The 17509-nt window shown below is 40.9% G+C and overlaps 1 protein-coding gene across 1 annotated transcript; it reads right to left on the bottom strand.

Moving 5' to 3' along the window:
- Positions 1-4716: 4716 nt before the first annotated feature.
- On the bottom strand, positions 4717-16612 carry LOC102027816 (zinc finger protein 717-like). The gene is made up of 5 exons (XM_013520526.1): positions 15790-16612; positions 12349-12491; positions 7514-7640; positions 7184-7276; positions 4717-6744 (listed from the first exon to the last, which is right to left on the bottom strand). The coding sequence occupies exons 2-5, from the start codon at positions 12403-12405 to the stop codon at positions 5306-5308; spliced, it is 1716 nt and encodes a 571-aa protein (XP_013375980.1). The 5' UTR covers positions 12406-12491; positions 15790-16612; the 3' UTR covers positions 4717-5305.
- Between the last annotated feature and the right edge of the window lie 897 nt (positions 16613-17509).

The raw sequence follows: 17509 nt of genomic DNA, 5'->3' as shown, positions 1-17509 counted from the left end.
ATATAGCTCAGCGGCACAACACCTGCCTGGCAAGCACAAGATTGTGAGTTTGATTCCCAGTACCAAAAAAAAAAATTATATAAATCATGCGGTTGTTTTGACATTTGTATCAAATAAATACACTGAAGTGTTAAGTATATAATGGATACTCCATAATTAGGCAAAAAATATTCACATTAGAATGACTTCATTGCTTCATGTGAGAGAATGAAGAATATAAGGTGAAGAAATATTAATTTTTTTTTATTTTGCTTTTTGAGACAGGGTCTCAGGAAAGAGAATTCTGTCAGAAACTGGACTACATGCCATATGTGTTCCATTCTGGCAAAGAATTTGTCTACATTTTTATTCATGTCCTAAGATGTTGTGTGAGGCTGAATTTAAAGATGGTAGATTAATTTGGTGAAGGAAATTTCAAGGCAGTCTAATATTCAAGTTGTGGCATGGGTGCTGCTGGCTGCATTTAGTCAGATCTACACTGAGAATCAGGAGCAAAAATTAGAGCTGAATGATGTGAAGTATGGCCAGATGGGATGCACCTATGAAGCTAGGGCAAAGGAAAGTGGGGTGTCTTGAAAGATTAGCATTAAAGAGAACCCAAGTACTTTGCATCAGGACAATAGAAAAGATACCTTGAAGGCATCTCATTTCAGCAAGACCCCACCCATTGCAGGCTCAAGGATGCAAAACTAAAATTTCATTTGAGAATTCCTGAGATTCCTGCTCATTCAGGGCCACTTACGGGTGGGTATCCTCAAGTCAGCCATCCAGGCATTCAGAGGCTGCTGCAGCCATGGTCCACAGGGGCCCCAATAATGTTCAAGCTGACAGCTAACCTTGGTATCATCCATGTAAGGCTGGTTTTTTTCAGGCATCCTGAATGCAAGAGTTATGGGGTCACAGAGGCTTCCACACAGACTTGCCTGGGAGGCCAGGTAAACAATGTAACAAGGTCACAATTTCTGCCAGAAACCCAGGATAGGGCAGTGCAACAAGCTGTGAGAGTCAAGCCAAAAGTACAGTGGAGACCCCAGGAAGTTGGAGACGCTAAGAACATTGAACATCTGCTGAGGAAATTTACAGGAAGTGGGTTGAGCAATCCCAAGAGAAGCCAGGTGGATGCAACCAGCAAGGATGTAAGAGTGGGGCTGCTCAAGCCCTTTGGAGCTCGTATCTCAGCATAACCTGCCCTGGGTGCTAGACTTCAGGTGTAAGATTTAATGTCTGCCTTGCTGGGCTTCAATCTTGCTTTGGTCTGATTTCTATCTATTCCCTTATTCCTCTCTTTTGGAATGGGAATATTTGCCCTATAATACTGTATTTTGCAAGTGTTTAACTTTATTTTTTATTTTTACAGGGGCTCACAGCTAAGAGTCTGCCTTGAGTCTCAGAGACTTTGGACTTGAACTTTTTAGCAATGCTCCAATTAAGACTTTGGTGATTCCTAGAAATGGACTAAAAAATTCTGCCTAATAATTTGGACATGATCCTTTTGGGGGCCAGAGGTAGAAAGTTACAGTTAGATATTAAATGTCACCAAAAAGGTTCACATTTGGAGGTAGGGTCTGGATGGAAAGGGGAGGTCACTGGGGGCATGACTTCAGTGTATTCTAGTCCCCAGCACTTCCCTGCTGTACTTTCTGGCCACCGTAAAATGAACAGCTTTCCTCCACTGTGCTGTCTTGCCATGCTGTTTCTGTCTTGGCACCTGCTGACCATGAGCTGAATCCACTCAAACTGTGAGCCAAAATAAACCTCTCCTTCAAGTTCTGGGTGTCCAGTTTTGTGTCCCTTAAGCTGTGGGTGTGAGGGATTTTGTCTCAGTCAGAAAAAAAAACTGACTAATAGAAAATGTGTAGGTATGTAACACCCATGATTACATAGTTATTTAAGACTATCCTTGCATACCAGAGTGGAACCCTATTCCACCGATCATGAAGAAGCATGCAGTCTGATGGTTCTACCAAGAGAGAAGGAACAATGCAGCCAGCAGTGAACAACCATTAAGAATCCAGGCTCTCAGTCCTTGAGGAAACAGGTTCTCTCAAAACCTGAAGGTGTGTGAAAAGTGTTCCCCACTGATTCCAGATAAAAATGCAGTGTGGCTGACATCTTGATTGCAGCCTGCTGAGATTCTGAGCAGAGGACCTAGCTTAGCCATCTTAAGAATCATGATCACCAGAAAATGTTTGTTCTCTTGAGTTAATACACTGGTGGCTATTTTTTGCACAACAGTAGAAACCCAATGACCCACACAAATATACCAAAGCACAGAAATTTTTGGGTTGGCTACTTCAGTTGTCCTTGACATCATCATTCATACAGGTTCTAGAGTGTTCTGCCCTGCCACTCTCGGGCCCACCATCTGAGGGGTACATGTGACCATAGGTTGTGTTATCACACAGTAATGTCTTTCAGTCTAAGAACTGTTTGTTCCATGTCTGTTTCCTTTGTGAGAACTTTCCCTGACATGCCACAGACCTCGCATCCAGACCCCTGAGCAGAGCTGAGACATATGTTCACCCTAAAACAACTACTAAAGGAAATAGTCAGCTAATCATAAAAAGCTCAACCAAGATAAATCCTTACATAACTATGTATAAGTACATAACAAAACCAAATCAAGACAGTTAAAAAGGGGAAAATAGCTATTGTGTAGGAAAACAAGAGTTTGAGAGCCTACAGCCAATACATCATTTTTGAGATTACAATAATCACTATCACCAACATGGCTAGATTATATGCTATTTTTCAAGTGCCAGGAAATAGTTTTTAGAAAATGTTATTCAACTAATTTACTCCACATACTGATCCTTTGAGACAGGTTCTATTATTCTTTTTTTTAAACATGAAAAAACAGAAGCCCAGAGTGCTTAAGGTGAAGTCACACACATAAGTGCTGGAGTCAGGACTTACAGTATTGCCCCTACTACTGTGCATGCACATAGCACTCCATCACTGAAAATGCAAACAGTGATTGCTCACTTCTGCAGCACTTGATACACATACACACTCATACCTTGCTGTTACCTCATTTCAAGATACAGTAAGAATGAAGGGAAGAGTTTGCATCTAGAGATTGCTTTCCATTGAAGAGAATAAAACAGTATCATTAGGCTGGGGATATAGCTCAGTGGCATAAGTGCCTGCCTGGCAAGTGCAAGGTCCCGAGTTTGATTTCCAGTACAAAACAAAACCAAACCAAACCAGTGCCACGGATCACAGCTGTTCAAGCTAATTCAAACTTCACCTATTAACAAATATGTGCCTTTCCCAGTACCGGAGAAAAACAAAACAAAAAAACAAATATGTGCCTGATTTGTGCACTTTTATGAAAACAGGTTTCCTTTTAAACACTGGGTTATTCTATGCTTATTGCTGAATTTAGGGGGAAAAATTGTTACTTAAGTTTGATAATAAATTTATATACACAAAGAGTTAAGAAAGTATGTAGAATACTTTTTCATCACTATACTAAGATACAAAGAAGCTAGAATGACTTTATGTGAAATAATCCTAACTACTATTGTTTGGGTAAGATTTATCAAAGGTTTGTGTGCTGTGTGGAGGCTTGCTTTTCAGTGTGGTGCTGAGATAGGTGATCCTTTAAAATATGGGGCCTGGCAGATGAGGTATAATGGGGTCACTGAAGTGGGGGCACTTAAAGGATTAATACTGTTCTTGCAGTTAGTTCCTTTCTATATGGATTGTTATAAAGCAGTATTGCACTACATGTGTGGCTCTTTAGTATATGGCTGCTTTCCACCTTCTTCAACGTACTGACACAGTTAATGGGGCTGTCGACAAATGCTGAAATGATGGGGCCACCTTATCTCAGACTTTCAGCCTCTAAAACTATGTGCAGATTAAAGCTTTATTGTATAAACTTTGCAGCACAACATATTTTGCCACAGCAACCAAAAAACTGACTGTGCTAATTTAAGTCACAGTGTGACCTAACAGTATATGAACTACCACCCCTAACTCTAGATCCCAATAAGGAAAATTTCTAACATGAATTACTCTTATGCATAAACCAAGTATTGTTGAGGAGGCTGTTCCATGATCTGCAGGCTATGTAGCTGCACTCCAGGCCTCTTCCCACAGATGAAGGTAGCATCTCCCAACCACCATTATGATTAAAAAAAAAAAAAATCCTCTAGAAGTAGTGAAATGTACACTGGTAGGTAGTATCACCACTCATATTTCATTGGGCTATAATGACATATTCTCTATCTTTGGTACAATATTTAATATTTGTATTTTAAAACCTAAATCTCCATTAGACAAAATTGGCATTCTTTTTCCTTCACTGCGAATTCTGATACACAAAAATTGCACATTTTATTAAAAGCCTTCAATATTTTTAAAATTTTATTTATTTATTTATTTTTTGGTTTTTCTCCGGTACCAGGAACCGAACTCAAGACCTTGTGCTTGCCAGGCAAGTGCTTTTGCCGCTGAGCTAAATCCCCAGCCCCAAAAGCCTTCACATATTGAGAATATAAATTTAATTTATTCTCTCAAGGGATATCACTACCTGATAAAGGCATTCCCAAATTCGTTCCACTCTTTATATCTCTACATTTTTGAAAAAATTCTTCCAAAAACTGACTTGTGGTTGAAAAATGACAACACTGAGGTTTCCTCTGTATACATTTTCTGATAAAAGAACTGGGCTACTGGTGGCACAATGCAAACAGATCACACAGAAAATGGAACAGCAGAATAGAGATTTACTTCTCCCTTTCATAAAAAAAATTAAGGGTACAAGGATACAGCTGGAAAGATCTTGTTCTCTTCATTTGTCTTAACCCACAGTGATCTTTTCTTATTTATCTGCCGAGTCACCTGCACTTCAGTTCTAAAGACATGAGAAATTAGAGGAGCACATGGTCACTGTCTTTTATGTTGCCAGGCCTGGACATAATGCTCATGCCTGTCTGTACTCTCCAAGAACAGCCCCAAACCAGTGATGGCCACAACAAGTTAAAGCCAGAAATGAAGACTGCATTACAGACAGAATAAAATGGTTTTAGGAGACATAACCCAGTCTCTGCAATGAAGACTTTGCCATTACACACTGAAATGTGATTTTTGAGGAAGTAATGCCATGTTCATAGCTGTCTCCCATATAAGCTTTGTAATGCCTACTATGATGTTAAAAGGTTTTTCCTCTTTCGTAGGGCTTCTCCCAAGTATAGTTATCTTTTGTTTAATGACCTTTAATTCTGCTCAAAGTTCTCTCCACATTGATTACACTCATATGCTTTCTACCCAGTGTGATTTTTCTTGTGCACTATGCTTAATGGAAGAAGCTTCTCCTATATTGTCGTTCATATGGTTTCTGCCCTTTGTGCGATCCCTGATGGACTGTGAGACTTGACTTCTGGCCAAAGGTTTTTCCACACTCATTACACTCAAAAGGCTTTTCTCCTGTGTGAGTTCTCTGATGCCTACTGAGGTTTGATTTCTGGGAAAAGGTTATTCCACACTGGTTACATTCATAGGGTTTTCTCCCAGTATGGATTATCTCATGTTTACTGAGATATGATTTCTGGCCAAATGTTTTTCCACAATCATTACACTCATAGGGTTTCTCCCCAGTATGAGTTCTCTGATGCTTCCTGATGTAAGACTTTTGGCAAAAGGTTTTACCACATTCATTACATTCATAGGGCTTCTCACCGGTATGAGTTCGCTCATGTATAGTGAGTGCTGGTTTATGGTAGAAACTTCTAGTACATTCTTTACATTCATATGGTTTCTCCCCTGTGTGAATACACTGATGTGTTCTGAGGTTTGACTTCTGGCCAAATGCTTTTCCACATTCGTTACATTCATAGGGCTTTTCTCCTGTGTGAGTTCTCAGGTGACTGGTAAGGTTTGACTTCTGGTGAAATGTCTTTCCACACTCATGACATTCATAGGGCTTCTTCCCAGTGTGAATTACCTCATGGATAGTGAGAGTTGACTTACGGCTGAAGGTTTTGCCACACTTATTGCAAGCATATGGCTTCTCCCCTGTATGAATTCTCTCATGCACAATAAGGTCTGACTTGTAGCTGAAGGATTTTTCACACTGGTTACATGCATAAGGTTTTTTTGCTGAATGTTTCTTCTGATGTATTAGAAGGTCTAATTTAGTAATGAAGTTTTTCTGACACTCCCCACATTCACAGCATTTCTCCTCCATGTGTGTCTGATGTGTAATGAGATCACAGTTTTTATAAAGAGTTTTCCTCCCTACCTTAGCAATGACAGCGGACTTCTCACAGGCTTTCCCAGATTCATTATGCTCCCAGCAGGCCTGCCCCACAGGAACCCTCTTATATGTAATGCATTCTTTCAATAATGTTGCCTCGTTGGTGAAGGCTTTCCATTGTCCACTAGATTGAAAATTCTGTCGCCTGGCTGGATTTTTGGGATGCTGACCAAAATGCTCAGGATACCTCAGGGATTTTCCAGTTATAGTACACAAATGAGATTTCTCTCCAGTATCCATCTCACCAGGCTCACTGGGGCTATGTGTGTTCTGACAAACATTTTCTTCAGGTTTCAATACTGAATAGTTTGCATTATTTATAATCAAATCTGAAATATGACTAGAGCTCAAATTAAAAGTATTTCTTAATTCAACTTGGTTTTCAGATGATGTGTTCTTGGTGGTGATTACAACTTGCCACATATGTCTATCTCCACTTTGGTGGCTGGTCTCAATTATGTCATCTGCTTTCTGGACATCTAAAATGATAAAAACCATATACATCAATAACATCTAAGCATTTTCTCTGCAATGCTCATGGTAAAATAAAGAGATTCTATCTTTATGGGATAAGGTTTTATGAAGTTATAATCGATACTGACTTATAATATATGAATTTTCTTCATAAATAATGTAATAGACTGCATTAATAGATTTTCTAGTGTTAAACTGCTTTTCTTCATTTCTATAATGGGATGAGACTTGGGGAAAATGTAAGGATCTATTTAACAAATTAAAAGGTAGGTGTATACATGCAAATGCCCTCCTTGAAAACTATGTAATGCACATGTCTGATGGACGCAAACCAGCTATCCTCAGGCCTGTGATCTGGGGAAAAAGTGACCAACAACTGAACACAGCCAATACCTGCTCAGCTCCCTTCCTCCCAGCCCCCTAGCGCAGAAAGCAGGGACTGACCTGGGGGGCTTAAATTTGGAGATTCTTCTCCCATCCATGGCTCTGCTCCTTGCTCCAGTTTAAAGATCACTGCAGGTTTAGTGATGCAATGGCCTGTTAATGGGAAATAATATATTTGACAAAGTGCTATATCATGTTCTGTGCAGAATATAAACAGTCCAGCTTGAAGCACTGTTCAGTAACAGTGCCAAGGTGAACCCTTCATTACAGAGAGGGGAATAATCACGTTCTTCATGAACTAGAAGCCTATACCCAATAGCACTGACTCTTACCAGTGTTTACATATTTAATAAGACACTTGTTCCTGAGAGTGACAGGGATTTCACTCACCCAATAACTCTAGGCTGCGGTAGGTCTCCAGCATCACATCCCTGTACAGGGTCCTCTGAGCATCATCCAGGTCCTGCCATTCCTCACAGGTGAAGTCCACAACCACATCCTCAAATGACACCAACACCTGTAACAGAACATCTCTCACTCATCAGCTCTGTCACAAGAAGAAAGTGAAGTTCTGACATTAGTGGGAGTGGAGAGAGGTGTTTATAATGCATGAAGCTTGCTGTGTATCTCACACTGTGGGAGAAAGGAAAGTCAGAGAACTATTGTGTAATATATTTATTTCTTAATTACTAAAAATACTATTACAAAGTTTACCTTATAAATCTAAAACCATCCTTTTTTGCTAGGGATTAAAATATGAATAAAATTTTGCTTCTTCAAGGAGCTTATGATCTGGTATGAAGAAGAAATAAGTATGAATACATGCCCACAATTATTGTTACACAAACTTATTTAGCTATAACTTCAATGCAAATTAACCAAAAGGAGAAACCATAGTTGTTTTGTATTATAAGCTTGTACTTCACTGAAAACCCAAAGATGTTAAGCTCTTCCCTCTGTGAACCAGGATTTCTCATGCCTACTGGGCAACAGCATTAGTCTGGTCACCAGCACAGCATGAAGACAGCCACATTAATGGAACCACCATAGTATTGTATCTGGGTAAATGAACCTAGTCTGTGATGGGAGATAAACACAATACTGAAGGAACTCATTATGGACTGTGTGATTCTGCATTTATATTTGAATATATTCCAATAGAAAACAGTTTAAGCAGCTACTGATTTTTAATTACATTTAAGTTGAAACCATGCACAGAGCATCCCACTATTTCCTTCCCACATGCCACATGACTCCCCATGTTTACTCTTGGTGAGTACTGACACTCCCCAAATGGTGGTGTAAATAATAAGGTCCTCAGAGAAGAGACAGGTTAACTAAGCACCTTGGCATTTCAACGGTCAGCTCCTACAAGGGAGTCTGGAAGGTTTATAGGAGCATCAGAGGGGAAGGAACCAGAGTAAGATATGATGACCTCTATCAGGACACAGATAAGTAAAAGTACACAGAGGAAAGTAACTCTACAACAAACAATATTTAGAAGGAAAATCAAGAACAGAATTTGCTACTGACTTCTTGAGGAGAAGATAAAAAGGGACATTTTCCTTCCAGGCTGCCTGCATGACTGCAGCTAGTTATATACTGGGATTATAAAGTAGAGTTTGAAAAACAGAAGAACACTATGATGACCACGTGACAAAGACTTGATCGCTGTATTTGGAGACTCTCAGGTACCAAATATTGGATGTCCAACTGCCAATTATATATATATGATACTAAAATTAAGGAGAGATGCAAACTAAAGATAAAAAAAGTGTAAGCTAACAATTTTAGGACTGCCTGAAGTCATCAGAATGAGTGAAATGACTTGAAGAGAAACTAAGAGAGTAAAGGAGAAAAGAAAAAATATCTGAAGAAACTAGAATTTATTGACAGAGAACAAGAAATAAGAGTACAAAAACTGAGAAGGAATTCCACAAAGGAAACTTCAATACAGAGCTCTACTAACACAGTCAATCATATTCTTGATTCAATGGAGAGCAATTTTGATTTGCTATTTTAATACCATTCTGCCAGTTGTGGTGGAGTACACATATAATCCCAACACCCTGGGTACATAGTGAGTTCAAGGCCAGTCTGAACTATATAACAAGACCCTGTATGAAAAAACAAAACAACTAAAACAACAAAACACCATTGAAGCCTTCAGTTCTGCATGTAAAGATCGTGAAAGTTTCAGTTTGGATATGGAACATCCCCAGTGGCTCATGAGATAAGCAGATGTGTCCAACCTGCCTGTGGGCTACATGTGGCCCGGGACAGCTAATAAGGTGGCCCTGCAGATGGTAAACTCAACATTTTATCTAAGGTTTATGTTTTTTTTTTTTTTTTATTTGATTGTGCTGTGCTCAAAAACAGACCACACAGATGACAATGGAACACTGTGTAGGAGAGCACACAGTGCATTGCTAACTCTGCCTCCTTCACCTGCCACAGTCAGTAGAATCAAAACCTGTGCCCAAACCCCATGTGTCAGATGTCATATGCATTGTGCAATGCAGCAGGTAAAATGCAGCAATTGCCAATAGTGGTCTTTAATCACCTTCACCCATGTGGGCCTGTGCTGATACAAATACACTGTTATTAAGCAGACATGGAAGTTTCCTTATTCAGTTATTAGACCTGGGTTTGTTATTCCATGAAATAACTTTGGTTTTTTTAGCTATCATGGTATATGAAGTACAAAATGTACCAAATAGTTTTTTGCTTAAGTTATGTTTATAATTACCTATGCAATATCATCAATACTAGAAAAATGAACAGTGATTATTTCTTAGTTTTTTAATATCATAGCATGGCTTCAAGATCATTTCAAAAGAAAACAGGACCTCTCAAAAAATAAAAAACAGGAGTATTCAGTGAAAAATAGATGTATTTTCATGTTGAAACAAGTAAGATATTCTGCTTCATTTAGAAGGAAACCATGTCAGTTTCAAAGATTTCAACTTGAAAAGACATTATATGCATTTGTAGTCATGCTGCCAAATTCGATGCATATCAAGGAGCATTTCAGAAAGACAAAATAGAAAACTGAAAAGAGTCTGCAACAAATTTTTTTAAAAGTTACAACTGTAATCCCAGCACTCTGGGAGGCTGAGACAAAAGGACCACAAGTTCAAGCCCAGCCCAGGCAACATAGAGACTTATTGAGAATCAGTCTCAAAATAAGAAATAAAAATCTGGGAATGTAGCTCAACAAGAAGAGAAGGAAAAGAAAGAAAAGAATGAAAAAAGAACAAAAAGCAAGGACTAGATATGTTACCTCCCTTATAAAGTGATTCCTAGCATGTGCAAGGCCCTGCGTTCAATCCCCAGTACGGGCAAAGGGCAACCTACATACAGAATCATGACATAAAAAAGGTGCAAATTTTGAAAATTTGTATTTCAATTTATTTTGTGCATATCTTTTATTAACTGTCATTCAAATGTGTCCCACTGACCCCTGCATGCTTTTTCCCACTAGATCCTACACTTAATCTTAGCCAAAAGGCCGAGAAGCGATCTCTCACTAGATCCTGAATCTTCAGGGATTTACATATCTGAGTTTATAAGCCACATGGGCTGTATATCAGCACAATTCCCAAGGGATTGAACCTTATCACTGGGCAAACATGCCTTTCAGGTTCTGCAAGAATTGACATTTCCAAAGTTGCTGCATCAACCCACAAGCCTAATTGGCTTTCCTTCTAGATTGGCCTGTCTGCAAATATGTGAATAAAATAAATTCGTATTTAAAAGATGCAGAAGATCACACCAGATGAAATCAGGTCTGAGGGAGAGAGAGGAGTCATGGGAAAAAATTTCATTTTATAGGGTTGGGCCACTGCCAAGGAAGTGTGATACAGTATATAAAGGAAGAAAGTTGTACTTTTGGATTTGTTGAGCTTGAGGTGCCTTTTGGATGAAGAGATGGTCTAACAAGGAGTTAAGAACTGAGACCTAGAGTTCTGCTCTAAAAGTAAGGGAACAAGTCTGACCTGGAGAAAAGAGGCAAGCAAGCCCCAGAGAGCTAAATCTACCAAGGAGAAATGCAGAGTACAAAGAATAAGATCCAGGATGTGGAGAAGTTGGAGGAGCTATGTGAATGAACAGAAAAACGCAAAAGAATTCAAAGAAACAGAAAATATCACCAAGTAAAGCTGTGATAGTTGCTGGCAAATAATTCACAGGAGATCATGGACAGTAGATAAAAATAGGGCAATTAATTTTGGACTTAACTAAAATGTATGTTATTAATGAACTTATAAAAAGTGAACTAAGACAACACTAATCGGGTTAAAAAGCAAATAAGCAGTGGGGACATCTGCCAGGGAACACCACTCTGACCAGTCTGCTGCACACCCTGCATGTGTACACACGCTGGGGCCCAGGTACAGTCAGTTCCCAAATGACCCACGGTCAGCTCAACCCTGCAGGCGCCCGAGCTCTCATCCACAATCATCTACCACCCTGCAAAAGCTGCCTGGACACACAGCATTTCAGCAACTCCAGAACAACCTGATTAAGAGTTTTCCTTTAGCACCAGGGAACTGTTTACACTGAGGAATCCTATAAGAGTTTAATTCCAAGATAGTGACGAAAAGCATTCTACTATATCCTCTATGTAACCACTGAAGATAATGTTTTAGCTCTGGATGTAGCAATTACGTGCCATGACAAGTCACCATGCTCTCTTCTCAGGCTCCATCTGAATCATAAAACAAATGTGCTGACTTTTTCCATGGCATCAGAAACACCAAAGCTAAACTGTACTCAACAAAGAGTTCAATACAGCCCCCTCAAGCCATGGATACCCAGGCTCTAAACCCTTGCTTTTGTTAAATTTCTATTCTCAAACTGAAATAGAGGAAATACTGCAGATAAAATTCAATTTTGTTTTGTTCTGCACAAAAATAAGATCTATACGCTACAAGGAAGCTCCTTGAGTGCTGGCAACCATTCTACCTTGATCAACCTGAAGTTTTGTGAACTTATGTAAAAATTCATGGTTGTGTATATATTATTGCACGTTTTATTCAATGAAAAAGAAAAAAATTTAAAAAGCAGACGTTTTTGAAGTCTTTATCTATGCTAATTCTGTCTTATTTGTGTCCATTTCCATAAAGCTGAGCTTTTACACATTCTTCAAGTTCATTTCAAGTATTGGACCTCAGAGAGCTGGTAAAAAACACAATGCAAAACAAAGTGAGGAATAAAGAACTCACCGGAGATTTATTCATTTTTTGTCGCTCTTTGAAACACACAGAGGACTCTGGAGGCATAGCTGAGAGAAGTCAAATGTAAGACAGTTGTGCGAGGCAGGCGTGGACCTAGATTATCCTCCTCCTCAAAATACTTCACTTATTAGCTGGAAAAGGTAAAATAAATAAATAAACAAACTCTCTGGGTGTATAATCCCTTCCCCAGAAAGGCTAACAAAAGGGAGGCAAGGTGGCACAGTTCTGTATTCCCACCTATGTGAAAGGCAGAGGCAAGAATATCACAAGGTCAAGGCCAGGCTGGGCTACATAGGGAAACACCCTGGACTATCAAGAGACCTGGTCTCAAAAAAAATAAAGGAGAGGGAAGAAGTCATTGAAGGCATACCCACAAATTCAGTCACTGGTAGAGAGATTAGATATAAAATTGATTACTGGGTTAATAAAAATATACATTATCAACTGATTTACCAACAATAAATGTTCCCTAAAGAAATAATAATTTAAACCAGAGCAAGATCAGACTTCATTAACATTAACGTCAAAGGAATGCCCATGGACTATGGGAACTCTTCTATTAATATCCTGCAGAGCCCACACGAGCATTTCTACTATAACATCTCTGGCTTCCATATATACCCAGTTTCCTGCAAAAAATGCATGTGCAACTCAACATGTTTTGTCTCTGCTCATGCAGGGAAACAATGTATTCAATGTACATCTTTGTGAAGCTCTGTTCCAGTATTGGTTCCCCATGAGGCACCTCCATGTACCCACACCCTCTTAACAGTTCCCAAGGATGAAACCCTGGGCTTTGCCACTGACTTTGATTTGGCCAAGAGGACATCGCTAAACCTGATGCAAACCTAAGCTTGAAAAGAACTGGCTCACTGGTGCTTGTCTTCCTGGACACACATTATGAGAAAGCCCGCGGCCACCGCGCTCCATACACAGGGGCATTCCTAAGGGCAAGCACAAGCTCTAGAGGGAATGAAGTCACCTGGAAACAGCCAACCTCACTCAAGGATGAGGTGAATGAAGGCTCATCTGTGACCCCAGGGATCACCAGCAAAGGATCTTCCAGCTGACTCCAGTTTACATGTTCACCAGAGGAAGGTGATCAAATGAAATGGTCTCTTCTTTTGAATGGTTTCCTCAAATTATTGTTGATTTATTATACAGCAAAGGCTGTTATCTCAAAGGACTTAGAATTCAATGTTTTAATATCTTGGGAAGTAGGGGGAAAGTCTTCAAACAACCAAATACAATTTTTAAAAAACCTTTTAAGGCATTGGAAAAAATAAACACCCAAAGGGTGGACTGCAGTATGGCTTAAGCTTAATGATTCAAACAAAGCAGTGTCTGGAGATCAGAAGGACAAAGCTTTTACATCAGAAAAACAGGCTGTTACATAGATATGAACATTGAATTGTTTTTACATTTTATTGGTTTGAAGCTGAAGTGTGATACAGTCTAATTTTCCCTTTTCAAATAATGTAAAATAGGCTGCTTCTATTTTCCTACAGAATATATGATTTTTAGGAACAGATTACTGACATTAAGTGGGAAACACATCTGAAATTCACCCTTTCAGTCACGTAATGTACAGAAAACACTGGGAATAACAAGGGATAGGTATGTTTGGGACAAGTATTTTTTTTTATTTTAAAGAGAAAAAAGATAAACAATAAAACAGTTTTTAAACAACATTCTAGGGTCGGAGGATGTAACACTTGGCGTAACACTTGCCTATCAGGTGTTACACACAGGGTTTGAACCTCAGAACTACAAAAAACACAGTAATAGCCAGGTCTGGTGATCTACATGTGTAATCCCAGCATCCAGGAAGCTGAGGCAGGAGGACTGCTGCAAATTCACTGCCAGCCTGAGCTACATAATGAGTTCAAGGCCAGCCTGAACTACATAGCAAAACCCGCTCTCAAAAAACAAAACAAGGCAGGCTGTGGTGGCGCACATCTGTAATCCCAGCAGTAGGGAGGCTGAGGCAGGAAGATCAGTGCAAGTTCGAGACAAGCCTGCACTACAAAGTGAGCTCAAGGCCAGCCTGAACTGCACAACATGCCTGTCTCAAAAAGACCAAAATAAAAATTTTTTAAAAAGGGCTACATCTGAATGTTCCTACTAAGCTGACCTCAGTCTCATCCAAATCATCTCAAAATTAAGAAAACACTTCTTTTAAATGTGCAAAGTAGATAACATTAGCCCAAAGTCAAGATGTGCCTGACATTTACATATCTGGTGACCCTGGACAACTCATTTATCTGTGTGACACCAATTTTTTTCATCTTTCTTAAAAAGCAGAAACACTTTTTAAGAAAAGTATTGGCCAATCCTTCCTGAACTATGAGAGCTAACAGGACAAAGGTTACACTGTCAGATATCAAATCTGTTGATAGTCTAAATTTGAGAAAGGTAGTGGCTGGGGATTTAGCTCAGCGGCACAGCGCCTGCCCGGCAAGCTCAAGGTCGTGAGTTCGATTCCCGGTACAGGAAAATAAATAAATAAATAAATTTCAGAAAGGTCACACTCTGGAAACGGGTCACAGGGTATCCTTCCCTTAAGGATAGGACCTTAACGAAGACCTCTCCTTTAAGAAACATTCGCCAAGTCCTTGCCTACCTACTCAGCCCAGCTTACATCTTCCTCTGGAAAGTTAGTTTAACCCCCACAGTAGCACCCGGCTCCTGTTTCTGGAGAAGGTGGCAGTCACCCCTATGTTCTTTCCTCTAGACAACAGGATCAGTGATTGCCTAGTTCAGGCGAAGCTAGGAACTTCGTCTGAGCCACTGCGCCTCTTCTCTGAAGTGCCACTGAGAGGGGTGAGGCCACACCGTTCTCTCAGGTGGGATTCCGAACTCTGGAGCACCTTACATTTTTCTAAATCAAATGGGTCTGTCATCCCGCATCCCGGTCTCCCCCGCAGACTGCTGAAAATTTTCGGTAAGCTTAAAGCACGATGCCCGTCAGGTTACCCAGCGCGCTAAGTGACCAGAAACTCCGCCTGCTGCAGAGACACTAAGATGCCCACAAACAGCCGCCACACGGAAAGACCCGGTCCGCACACTCTCATTTCTCCTGGAGCTGGAGGGCACTCCACCAGGACTGTTATCACAGATGGGTAAACTGACGTCACACTGCTAAGGACTGTACATCCCACCCCGCGCCCCGCCCAGCTCGCGGGGTCCGCACACCGCGCCCCGCCACCACTCGACCACCTCCTTCAGAGCTTCCAGGGCCACGCTCTGGACACCTGGCGCCACACGCCCGGCCTCTGACCCCCGGACCCTGCGGTCGGCAAAGCACGGCAGGGTCGCTCCTTCCCACGCCTGGGACTCCGGACCCGGCCTGCACGTCGCCTCCCAGACCCGCTCAGGACCTGCAGCCCAGACCCGCCCGCGACCTCGCTACCGCCAAGAGCGGGATACCTGTCCCGTTCCCCAGGATCAGGGCTGCTCTTCCGTCCTCCTACCACCCTCCGGGGACGGAGACCGAAGCACCTCAGAGGGCCGAGGAGCTACTGGGCGGGGCAGGGCCAGGAACTTCCGGGAGAAAATGGCGTAAGGCGGGACTACGCGTGCGTAAAAGAGAGCCGCAAAGTTATTTCCTGTTCCTGAGAGACGTCGTTGTTGGGGATTAGACTACATTTCCCACAACCCTCTGCGCGGTCGGGCCAGAACAAAGAATGTGACGTTTCTCTGACAAGAAGAGCAGGATCTGATGTTTTAAAACTGGTCCCTAACTATTGGGGAGCCATGGTTATTTTATGTTATGTCCTTTAAGGCCGTATTGAAGCTGAATGATGAGTCTGTAGTATACCAGTAGCTTTTCAGCGTGCACGCTCCGTACGCAAACGTTAGAAGTTCTAACCTCTTGACATGTCTTGAAGGACATAAATTCTACCCCCAGCTCAGTAGAATTTGAAGTTTCTTTCAAATGCAGACATATATTCTTTATCCGGACTCCCTTGGCCACTGACCCCAGCTAATCCTACACACTTATTACTTTTGCCTGGAGGGATTGTTTCTAGCAACTGTACAGATTCTGGACTCTGTCAAAGAATGGCACTCTTCAAACAACGCTTGGCTATGTCTACATCTGAGGGGTGGACCGCGGGACCACCATGACCTGATCAAAGTATTCTTAGGATGACATTCCCAGACCCCTCCTCACACTGAAATAAAATATAAAGTTCTGCTGCTTCCCAGCCTGTGCTGTCCTCTCTTGGAACTCACCCAGTGCTCTTTTGCAGTGTATCAATAAACTCTTAACTTTGCTATACTACTTGACTGTTGGTAAACTCCTGAGGTAGCTGCCTTCCATATGCTCCCTCCTCGTGGCACTAAACATAGTATGTGGAAAGAGATAGTTTTTTGCAAAACTCGGATCTACCTAGGACTTCCCATATCCGGCGAATACTCTACCACCAAGCACATCTCAGCTTTTTTTAAAAAGTTGATTGATGGATTGAGTCTTGTCAAATTGCCCAGGCTAGCCTCAAACTTTGAATGTTCCTGGAGCTGGGATTGTAAGTGTGCCTCACCACACCTTAATGGAATTCTGTTCAATGAATTATGTTTAGAAAACCCAGCACAATTTGGTATGAATAGATATTTTTATTTAAACATTGCTATTATAAAATCATTCTACAGCATGAAAAATCATGTCTCTGGGTTACTTTAAACATCCTAACCAACAAGAAGTCCATAGGCTAACTCCCTTCAATCCCATTTAAAAGGCTTTTGATCTAGATGGGGAGAGGTTGACACTCAACGTGTAATTCCAGCTACTGAGGAGGCTGAGCAGGAGGTAGCAAATTGAGACCAGCCTGAGTAATTTAGCACAACCCTGTCTCAAAAAAATAAAGAATAAAAGAGCTAGGGATGCATCTCAGTGACACAGTTCTTGCCAGCATGTGCCAGGACCATTGTTCAATCCCCAGTAACAGAAAAAAAAATGTTTGTTCATGGTGGATGTGAGGGGATGGTACTAACCAGGTGGAAATGCTGTGCTGCTGTATGTACTGGAATAAAACAGCAGGGTCATAAGGAGGTGCGCTCTGTAATCCCTGTGCAAAGTCACACCCCAGTGTCTGATATTTGCTCAGAATCCCAGTTCAATTCATCCTTCTACACAAGAAATCCTGGG

Source organism: Chinchilla lanigera, unplaced genomic scaffold (assembly GCF_000276665.1).
Source record: "Chinchilla lanigera isolate Chin_1 unplaced genomic scaffold, ChiLan1.0 scaffold00055, whole genome shotgun sequence".
Classification (NCBI taxonomy): domain Eukaryota; kingdom Metazoa; phylum Chordata; class Mammalia; order Rodentia; family Chinchillidae; genus Chinchilla; species Chinchilla lanigera.
This window is presented reverse-complemented; position numbering and strand designations above follow the sequence as displayed.

Bases quoted from the DNA above. Each gene is read 5' to 3' on its own strand.
- LOC102027816 (XM_013520526.1), bottom strand. From the start codon at position 12,405: ATGCCTCCAGAGTCCTCTGTGTGTTTCAAAGAGCGACAAAAAATGAAT. The intron at 7,641-12,348 runs GTGAGTTCTTTA...GTTCTGTTACAG, and splicing joins AAAAAATGAATAAATCTCCG to GTGTTGGTGTCATTTGAGGA. The intron at 7,277-7,513 runs GTGAGTGAAATC...TCCCATTAACAG, and splicing joins CCGCAGCCTAGAGTTATTGG to GCCATTGCATCACTAAACCT.